Raw genomic sequence first — 11,214 nt, 5'->3', positions numbered from 1 at the left:
ACACACACACACACACACACACACAAAGAGAGAGGCGGGGACAGAAGAGAGGAAGAGGCTTGTACAATAAAATGAAAGATGTGACACAGATTAACTCATTTGAAATGAAACCTCTCACACACACACACACACACACGGATGCAGCAGATCTTCCAATCACAGCAAACTTGATGACATGCCCAAACTAATGTCCTGCCCCCAAGAGAAAAAGAAGTGCTGATGTCAAGAACAGCACGGAGGAGGACGTACTCAGCCAAAGACTGTCTCTGTGTTTCCATCTTCTCTCCTGAGTCTGGAGGTGAGAAAACTTGAGCCGGGAGGATTTTATTTTTCTGTCTCGGCCACAAAGTCAACAGTATCGACTACACGCTGTCAAAATCAATGAGCGCAAAAACAAATCATTTTGGCATCTCTGCTCCAGGTTAGAGCCAAACATATGGGGCCCCTCATTTGTGTGAGGCGTTCATACCTCGCACAATGAAGATTAGTTTCAGCTTAACACACACAATAGATGAAATTGTGACCCACTGATGAATCAGAGCAGCAGCTCCGACGTGTCACAACATTGGCTGAGGCCCCAGGTGTCCGAAAGGATTTAAAAAGCAGAGCTGACCTTTGACCTGGAGCTGCAGCCATGGTTCCTGCCCAAAAAAGGTTTCATCATCAGCTGCCCCTGTTGTCCATTCTGCAAGTGACAGGGAAAGCCTTTCACAATCATTGATGAATATGGTCTCGAGATCACAATGTTACCATCTAAATGAATGCAAAGGGGTTCGGTCACAGTCAACCAGCAGAGAGAGTTCGGCAAAGTCACTGCGCCCAGCCAAGAAATAGTACCGGTACCATACATAATCCCCCGAAAAATGTAAAATGTCGGTTTTACTTTTACAATTTATGAGATAATATAGGATATTTTATATATGTTATTAATTAATGGGCTGTACAGGAGCTGGTAGTCTGACTGTTTTAGCTTTGGGCCAAGCCAGGCTAACTGTTTCCCCATTTCTAGTCTTTATGCTAAGCTAAGCTAGCCATCTGCTGCACCAGCTTTATATTCAACAGATAGCCATGAGAGTGGTATTGATCTTGTCGTTCGCAATATAAATATAATTGCATTTTTGTGTCAAGTCAGTGGGAGCTTTTTTTTTCTTATGTGAAAACGCGGTGAGGTTGCAGATTGCAGCCAATTGAATACCCCTCCACTCACCCCTCACCCCCCCAGCGCGTCGGACACATACGGTGGCCTTCAGGTAACGTAAAGACATTTAAGTTTCTCTCTAGAGCCGGCATTTGGTTTGTCCGCTCTGGGCTACCGTAGAAAAACATGGCGGTGCAACATGGCGGACTCCGCGGAGAGGACCAGCTCCCTGTGTGGATACGAAGGGAGCTCATCGTTGGTTAGCATTCTAAGCTAACCAACGATTCTTAGTTTTCAGGTGATTACGCACTCACGAAAACATAATTATGAACATTATATTCCATTGATAGATCCTTTGAAATGCTACACACTGGACCTTTCCTGGGTCAGTTGATAAGAGGAGAGCATAGTGTAACTTAAAGACGTTTTGACCAATATCTTGATGATGTGATTCTAAAACAACAGAAAACACTGCAGTGAGGGACTGTAGTAAGACATCAGGACGTCACGTGATGGAAACTCCTGGAGAATACATAGTAGCTAATAAAACAGCAGCACGCGGTCGCACCGTCAAAAGAGCGCATTAATCCTGGATTTTACAGTCTTCTTCCACGTGCGTCAGCCAAGCCGAACGGAGAACTCTCAGCTTAATGATGTGTGATTTACAATCAGCTATGAGCAACGTGTGTTTTTTTTTGCATCTCGGCCAGAAAGGACCAGCTGAAGCTGCACAAGGGTACAAGGTTGGGGAGACACCCGCGGCGTGTGATCGGCATGAAAACCATGCAGAGCTCCTCTCTCCTGGCCGTCCTCTCTTTCGCCCTCCTCCAACCTCTTAATACACGTGATCCAGTAATGGAGATTAATGCACACTGGCACGGGTACAAGTTTAACACACACACACACACACACAGAGGGTATGATGGTGAGGAAGGCAGAGAGGGTGTGAATATTAAACAATAGAGTGTGTGTGGAGGTTTGTCCTGGACAGGCGTGAACGGGGACAGAGATGAAAGATGGATTGGATGTGCTGCACTGACCAGTCACCAGAAACTAACAGGGATTAGAGGGTTTGGGTCTTGCACGCACACACACACACACACACACACATACAGATTGTGTGTGAACTCCATCAGGTAAGTGAGGCGTTAAGAGGTTGCAACATCCAGCCTTTCTTCCTAAACGCTTCTAGGTCGAGGTTCTGGATTTATGATAGCCCCCCCCCCCCCCCGACTCTGAAGACACGTTTAGAGCACACACACACACAGAGACAACCCTCTTCATTTATGCACTCTCTTCAACTAGCTCACTACTGTTACTGCTGTGTGTCAGGTGAACACATGTTCAGCCCCAGTTTCTCAGTGACAGACAGCCCGGTGCTATGGAGTTACAGCCTGGCCTCATTCACAGCGACACACACACACACACACACACACACACACACACACACACACACACACACACACACACACACACACACACACACACACACACACACACACACACACACACACACACACACACACACACACACACACACACACACACACACACACACACACACACACACACACACACACACACGGCTGCCCGAGGGCTGAGGTTACAGTGGCCTATTTACGAGAGAGATTTGGACACAATTACTGGCAAGGGACACCGATGTGGACACATCTAACATGAAGGATGGCATGATGGAGGTACCAGTAAAAATACATTTGAATGGAAATAAATGTCTGCTTTTTTAAAATGAATTGTAGATGTTTGTTTTCCAAGTAAAGCATGAATACCTTCTCTTAGTTGGTCTATACCCCTGTTTATGAGAAAAGGAGATTTTTTAAATGTCATTAAGTCAAGCTGAGTTTATGAATGTGACGAATGAGAAATTGCTTAAAACACGTGACAATGAAAATAAGACGAAGACTCGACAGCCATGCTAGCTGCGGCGTGAGGCTAGGTGTTTGTTCATAAAGAAATAAGAAGTTAAACCGGCGAACATACAGTATCATCAGCTTTTGAGGTGTTCGCAAAAGTTGCTAATCTACACATCCGGACGTAATGGAGCAGCACTATCAATCATTGAGAGTCGTGTGTCGGGCCACCTGGCCAATGGGAGTTTAATATTCACGCTCATGTTACTATCCTGCTTTGAAGCTGCTAAATGCTCCACTACGTTCAGTCTGTCTGCTGGTTGCTACTGAACAGGTGGGTTTTTAGAGCTTCAGCTGCTGCGACGGCCAAAACTAAAAACAGTGGATTTGTGGGCCAGAAAGCTAAACAATGAGCTGGAACTCAGTATGAACCTCCATCAAGCAGGGGGGCCCCCCTGTGTGTGTGTGCTGCAGATTCAAAAGCATGGATGATGGCCTCTTGAAGGGATCTCCAGTTCCAGTAACACAGTTCCTCCTTCTGCATCGAATTTCATGGCAATGCAATATGAGTTGAGGTGTTTCAGTTTGTGGTTCCATATTTGATGGTCTCACTCACTCCTGAGGTCACAGCGTGAACAGGCACATCTGTAACTCGCACAATCCGGCAAATTCCTCGCTTCATAATCTGTTTAACAGACAACAGATTGCTGCCGTCTGTGCGTGCGTGTGGTTTGGGGTTTTATAAAAAAAAAAGAAAAGAAAAGAAATATGTGTGTTTGTACCAAAACATCGGCACCATCATCACATAACTAATGACAGACAATGGCTAAATGTGTCTAAATGTCAGGGACCGCCTGCAGACGCAATGGCCTCGGCATATGCACAGCTTCAGCTTCTGATTACCACTTTATGACAGAAACATTTTTTTCAAGGAACCTTTTTGGGCACTTTAATTATACTGCAAACTTTAATTATACTGCAATGTGCAGATCCAGTCAAGGTTCTTCGAAGAACGAGACTTTCCCCTTTAAAATGATGCCTTGTTTAAAAAAAATACACTTTTGAGTTGATTAAGGCTCGTCAGTAACTTCATAAATACAGCGGCATGCCTCTATTTTATAGAATATAAAGGAGCAATATAAATCATAAGACGGACTGGATCTGCCCTGGATTGTTCCATAAGGGAGAGGCGATATCGATGATCCACGCCCCAATGTCAGCTGCCTAAGTAACATAGTAATGATGTACGGTGTCCTGTAAGGTGCATATATTTGGGAGTAGTTGTTACAGCGTAGAGACACCTAAGCAAAAGAAAGTCCACAGATCATCAGCAGGACTCAGTTCTGACCCTCCGTTAAAGAATAAAATAAATAGTAAATATTGCCAACAGTAAAAGCAGGTCCTGCACTACCATTGGCTAAGTCAGTATTTACACTGACAGCATGTGTCTCTGTGTGCACTGTCAGCCTGGAGCATCCTCTCTCTCTCTCTCTCTCTCCTCACACATCGTGACAGAGCAGAACAGAGCGGGTGAACCCTCTCAGGACAAACACTGTATTAGAGCGCCCTCTGTTGGACTCAGCGCGCGTTGCAGCTCAGATGAACTGAACCAGTCGACGACGCCTCCTCTATAAACGCTAAGCCATTATTAAATATGTATCGCCAACAATGAACACATTCCCACGCGCTGTGATTTGAAATGTAGTGATTTATTTCATGCTAAAGCTTTGATCAATAGAAACGCCCAGAAAACAGTCATAAACACAGCAAATCAGTCGTGAGATCATGATACAGAGGAAATAATTAGCACTTAAAAAAATGATTCAAAAGAACTCAAGTATTAATAGAGCTGTGAAACTCAACTCCTCAAACTGTGGAGTGATCCAGTACGGACTCTGATCTCAGCACTCGAGTACATCGGTGCTGATAACGGTGAGATTTGAGGCGTCCTCGAGCAGGGAGCAGAGATATGGTCGATACATTCATCGTATTTAGTCTGCTATTCATTCACAGAGGTCGACTTTAATCTGAAACATCAGAAGTTCCAGCACACAAACAGTGATGGTTACAAATAGAGTAGCAGTGTCATCCGTGTCCCACGCAATCCCTGCACAGCAGATGTTCCTAGAATCAGAGTAGGCCTTTCCACCGGGGGCTCCGTTGCATATCTAGAAAAGTGACACTGTCGTAAAATACGGAATTTTTAATTCATGTGCACCACGAAGGAAAAACATTGATTGTTACCAGTGTCTCATAAAGTCTAACTCGGCCCATTAAGGTACAGAGTGAGACACGTTTTACATTTCCAGCTCTCTCAGTCAAACATTACAGAGGCAGTGAGGAAGTACCTTCACCTCCACTTGTGTTGCCCGATAAATAAAAGCTGCGACTTTCTTCAGGACGATGCGGGACTTCTACAATTTGGGCGACGAACTTTTGAGCCCGTCTTACAAAAAAGTGCTGAGAACACAAACTGACACCCGGCAGCTGAACGAACGCACACACACACACACACACACATTCTGCAACAACACACTTTGGTTTTCCTCAGGTTCAAGTCTCTCACACACACACACACACACACTCAATCACCAGTACAGACAGATGCTGAAACAAACAAAATACTAATCATTCAGAAGTAAGCGCAGATGTAAGAAATATTCATCCACCTTTGTGAAGGAGAAGCGATCCACCAGCAGCTATACAATCACCACGATTAACCACCACCACCACCTCCTCCTTGACATTTAGGCAAACTGGAACCAATCATGTGCTTTGTAGAGTTCTATCCTCTGCTAATGCACCAACATGGGGAGCAGCGTTTTAGTGTTTGGTAAACCCCATCAGATCAGTTTGTTTGCAGATATGTTCAGCCAAATTGACGTTGAGACCCACCAGACCAGTGGAAGTGGACGGGGGAACATTACTGCCCGTCTGGTTGCACTCGTCGTCTCCACTACAACGTTTACTGGCTGCCCAGCTCCTAATCGAATCAGTGTAAACATAAGGTTGGAGGAGCTGTTTGTTGCTCTGGATCTCCAGAACTGTGAGAACGAAAGATGCCAACCCTCTCAGGAGCAATGTGGATGCTAGGAAGGGAGGAGGAGGGAGTAACACTGGAGCCGCGAGAGTGAGAGAAAATGAAAGGGAGTGGGAGAATGACAGAAAGAGGCAGCTGTCCAGGTCCCGCAAGGCCCATCTCCCCTCTTCAAAAGGACCAGAGGAGGGCCTGTCCACCTCCCTCCCTCCCCCTGTGGATGACTCCCGTCTGGTGAGAGACAATAGAGCCCAGCGACTAACACGCACCCACTGAGGGGAAAATTCAAACGGGCGGCGTCTGGGTGTTTGTCTCCGCGTCCTGCTGCGCGGTTCGTCTCTCGGTGAACACACACACACACACACACACACACACACACACACACACACACACACACACACACACACACACACACACACACACACACACACACACACACACACACACACACACACACACACACACACACACACACACACACACACACACACACACACACCTCATTAAAAAAGACCAACCAAGCAGAGGAGACGGGGACAATTATCAGAACGACTCGAGTCAAAACCGGTTTCCACAAAAATGAAGTTAATAGACACGAGTACACGATGTGCAACAAGATGTGCTGGGCCCTTTGTGGGACATTTTGACAGTCAAGTAGCTCGACTTAGTCGTGACGATGGAAGATAAACAGCCGAGGTCCCGACTCTAAAGATATTCTATTCTTTTTGTTCAATCAATACACTGTTACACGCACATCTCAAAACGTCGGGTTATATGTTCTAAATGACGATCTTAACAACCCAAACACAACCGTCTGCTCAGGCAGGAAAACAAGAATCAAAAAAGCTTTAAGAATTCCTCAAATATTGTAACAAATCTCACATCTTTGTACAATACAGGAAATACATCGTATGAGATATATATATATATATAATATATATATATATATATATATTATATATATATATATATATATAATATATATATATATATATATATTATATATATATATATATATATATATCTCATACGATGTATGAGTGCAACCAATTGTTGCAGCTCTGGGAGTGATTACTTGCAGGGCTAGTTAGTTAGCGAGCTAACCGCTAACCGCTAACACGCTACCCAACCACGCACGCTCACGACGAGCTTCTTTCCATTCCTCTGTACCGAGCATGGATCTCGTTTCGTTCAACACAGAAACGGATGCCAATTGTCAGTTAGCAAATTCATTAGCTCGACCACCCAACAGAACAATAGAGACTTGTTTGTACCGTTCACTCCTTTTCATAACGGTCTGCAAACCTCTTTCGTGGGGCTGGTTAAATGAAATGGGATGGTGCAACACAGCTAATAAGCTAACAGCTCCCCCTCAAACGGCAGCTTCCACACATCGTGCTGATTCCATTGGGAGTTGATTCTGCCGTTTGAAATGCTGGTGTGACCAGACCTTCAAACGTGAACATTCAGAAGATTCATCAAGCTGGACCAAGACTAGATGGTTAGAGATGCGAGACCACTCAAACGCAGCTCTTTGGTACATTCCACTACTTAATGAAATGTAAGCGGCATTGACATGTAGGTTAAGACCAAAAAATAAATCATACACATTACAAAAAAGATCAGTGTCGTGATTACCTGAGAAAGATTTGTTTGAAATTTCAACAAAAAAAAAAAAAGATGCCATGAATCGAGGCGTGGGCGTATAAACAAAAGGAGGGCTAAAATGTCGTTGACAGAGGAAAGAGACTCGGCAGTTCTCCTCACAACATTACATTCGGTTACATCAGCCGCACCGTGTTCTTCCTCTCAGCCATCGCCCACTCTGATCCAAAACAACAGGAGAGGAATGCAGCAATCAAGGAGCTTCTCTCTCTCTGTCTTAAGAAAGGTATGCACTATGTTAAAACCCTAAGGTGTACACACACACACACACACACACACACACACACACTGTGCTGAGCTCCACTGGACTTATTTCACACAACTAAAGTCAGCCCTTGTCTTCGTAGCACCAGCTGATAAGTCTCATTAAGGCCAGCTCGTTAGGAGAGGACAACCGCTCGGCGACATTGTGTCTGTTGTGCGACGTCTGCGTGATGTCTCAGGAGTAGGACATGTGTGTGTTTTTTTGGTTTAAAAGAGTCAGTCAAGCAGCAAGGCTCCGTTACATTTTGGAGGAGCGTGTTCCCTCCCGGTGCCCCGACCCTCCGGTGCGGCGTCTCCTCCGCATCAGTAGAACTTGTCGTCGATGCGGAAGTGCGGCCTGGTGACATCATCGGGGTTGAGGAAGACGGATATGGATTTCCCGGGGTTCTCGGTTACCAGCTGCTGCAGCCGCTGCGCCAGCTTGTCCTCCGAGGGGGAGATGATGCCGTTGGCCAGGTGGTGCCCGGGGGAGCCGTGGCCGTTGGTGCTCGCCGTGAGCTCCTTCTTCAGCTGGCCCGCCTGCTGGGCCTGGTCCAGAGCCGCCCGGAGGTGCTCGCTGGGATCGGAGCGCACGTGGGCGAGCTTCCTGGCGAGGAGCAGCGCCTGGCCGTCCGTGAGGTGCTCCAGCATGTTGCACTGGGGCAGGAAGTAGTTTGGGCAGTTTTTGCCCAGGATGCAATGAGACAGGTCGTCCAGGAGACCTAGGAGGAGGCGGCCAGGGGTGTCGGGGCCAGGGCAGGACAGATAGGCGGCGGGAAGTCGATCGCAGGCCCAGAAGAGAAGGGTACGCAGGTGATAGAGGCTGAGGCCCGCACGGGGACGGGCCAGGATACGAGTTAACACGGCTCTGGCTGCTTGGAAAGCCTGGGCCATGGGGTAAGGGATGCACTTCTTCAACTGAACCTAGTAATAACAGAGACAGAGGACCAATGAATTAGGCAGGAACAGGAATAAAGACACAGTGGTAAACTCAACATGGATATCTGAGAGACAGACAAAGGCAGTGGGAGGAAAAAGAAGACGATTTAAACCACAAGGCGGCGGACAAACATGACGTTTACAATGGCCTCACCTCGCTGCGTGAGAAGGCCAGCCTCCACTCCCTGTCGGGCCGGCCGCCCAGCGGGGAGCAGCAGGGCAGCAGGTAGAAGCCAGATATGGCTTCCTCCTCTGTGATTTTACCATCCCAGAAGTGGTTGGCGGTCAGCCAGCCTTGGGCCACAGCAGGCCAGCCCCGAAACGACACCACCGGCAGCAGGTCGTACAGCACCCGGCTGGAGCCCACCTGCAGGGACCACGGCGAACACAACTTGTTTGTTAACAAGAAAAACTCCACAGAGAACAAATCGACTCAGACACAAGCATTCTGTCGTCTTCCGTGTTTTTGTTTTTTTTGCTGCGATCTGTACCTGGAGGATGATGGTGGTGAGCGGTCCGTTCCGCTCCAGTCGGTCCGGGGTCGGGATGCCTCTCTGGGGGCTGCGCCTCAGCTCCTCCACAGCTTTGCTCACCACACCCCAAAACCAGTCCGTCACCAGGGAGGGAGAGAAGTAGCATCCATCCAGAGAATGAGGAGAGCCCAGGGAGGGGATGGAGCCTTTACCTGAGCAAGGGCGAGAGGGATGAATGCTGAGTCACTCCAAACTGACCAGCACACCGGGGTCTGGCTCATCAAAGGCCTTGATGGACAAACTGAATGTTGTTTGCAGCCCTAAAGAAGACTTTTGAGTCCCTGTCGTGTGCAGTTTACTGGCAAAAGCAAAGCAAGGTCCCCGAATCCTGACTGTCACATAAGATCCTAAAGGGAAGTGTTACAATACGACCGGATAATGTTTTCCAATCTGCTGAAAATTAAAGCCAATCACATCAATAAATGCTGCTACTCTCTCGTCTTGGAGCTCTCGCACACAAAGCGTGTGGTCGATTCGATGTCGCGGCGTAATCAGGAAGACGCGGCGCAGGCCTGACCTGTCGACGGTGAAGTTGCGCTCACAAATGTGTCAGCGTGCATTACCTGGGGAGGCATTTCTCGTTCCGCCTATCCGAGGAGGTTTTAGGAAAAGCGGGGCCTCGGCTGCAGCTCGCTGAGCAAAACACATCGCAGCATCGAATCATCTTATGAAACACGAACAAAATTCAATCGGCTCCCTTTCCTTCCACCCTCCGCTGCGACAGCACCTTCATCACCTCGTGGTGTCCACTCCTCTCTAGCGCCATCTTTATATTTCTTTGATCGTAGTTTACCCTCCTTTGCTGTTCTTACTGTGCTCCCTCTTTCCATGCAATAGTCATCATGCTCCTTCCACTCACTCATTTCTCCCTCTTCCTCCTCGTCTTCCTCGATGGGGAATCCATTCTCCTCCTGGCAGCAGACGCTCCAGCGGGACATGACGTTGGAGTCGCAGAGGCAAAGACTGAGCCACGAGTGGCAGGGCGGGGAGTGCCTCATGTCCAGGGTGACGGGCTGGTTGCGGTCGTGGAGCTTGAGGGCCGGTACCAGCAGGGTGAAGTCCAGGTCGAAGTCGGCCCCTTTGGCGTAGTCGCCCAGCTCCTCGGGGTTGAGGTCCAGGACCCCCTCCCTGGCCCCGCCGGACAGCAGCAGGTACTCGTTGGCCACCGGTAGGCGCTGGTCTACCCTCTGGACTAAGCCTGGATGGGTTGGGGGATGGGGGATGGGGGGGGGGGGGGGGGGGGGTAAGACAAAACACTAAAATGAATCACACTCAGCACAATTCACATTCAGAGCCACTGGTATGTGTGGAAATGACTCTACTGATGCGAGGAGCAATGAGCGGAAAGCTTTTGAGAAGTGTTTATTAGGAGAGGCGCTGCATTTATTCATGACTCCGGGCTGATGCCTATACCGACAGCGGGAACAGGGGGGGGGGGGGGGGGGGGCTTCGGACCAAACTGGCAGGCCCCACCTGAGGGCACGAAGCTCCACACGATTCCCCTCATCCAATTACATGGGCACGCAACCCGAGCAGCATGTGTGTGGACCTAAGCGTGTGTTAAATATTGTGAGTCAGAAGCAAAATACCAGAGGAAAAAGCCACTGATACTCACAAGTGGCATCAACAGAAACTCATCGTCAACGCTTCCATTTGTGGGATATTTACAGGGATAAACTTATTGAATTGCAGACGGCTAAATTTGATATTTTAGTGCTGATGAATTAAGAACCTGACTGAGGAGCATACTTCTTCGTTTCTCACTTCATATCAAGAAGGCAGAGCGGTTTT

General features: G+C 47.9%; 1 protein-coding gene across 1 annotated transcript in view; it reads right to left on the bottom strand.

Annotated features, from left to right (window-relative positions):
- Positions 1-7,082: 7,082 nt before the first annotated feature.
- The window catches only part of tmem102 (transmembrane protein 102), an 11,179-nt gene continuing 7,047 nt past the window's right edge, over positions 7,083-11,214 (bottom strand). Inside the window, exons 3-6 of the mRNA XM_079296022.1 lie at positions 10,283-10,621; positions 9,382-9,575; positions 9,045-9,257; positions 7,083-8,875 (exon numbers count right to left, since the gene is read on the bottom strand). Of these exons, the coding sequence (XP_079152148.1) occupies positions 8,276-8,875; positions 9,045-9,257; positions 9,382-9,575; positions 10,283-10,621 (1,346 nt within the window). The 3' untranslated portion in view covers positions 7,083-8,275. The remainder of the gene's footprint in view (positions 8,876-9,044; positions 9,258-9,381; positions 9,576-10,282; positions 10,622-11,214) is intronic.

Source organism: Melanostigma gelatinosum (assembly GCF_949748355.1).
Source record: "Melanostigma gelatinosum genome assembly, chromosome: 23".
Lineage (NCBI taxonomy): Eukaryota > Metazoa > Chordata > Actinopteri > Perciformes > Zoarcidae > Melanostigma > Melanostigma gelatinosum.
The sequence above is the reverse complement of the archived record's forward strand: the minus strand, read 5'-3'. Positions and strand labels throughout refer to the sequence as shown.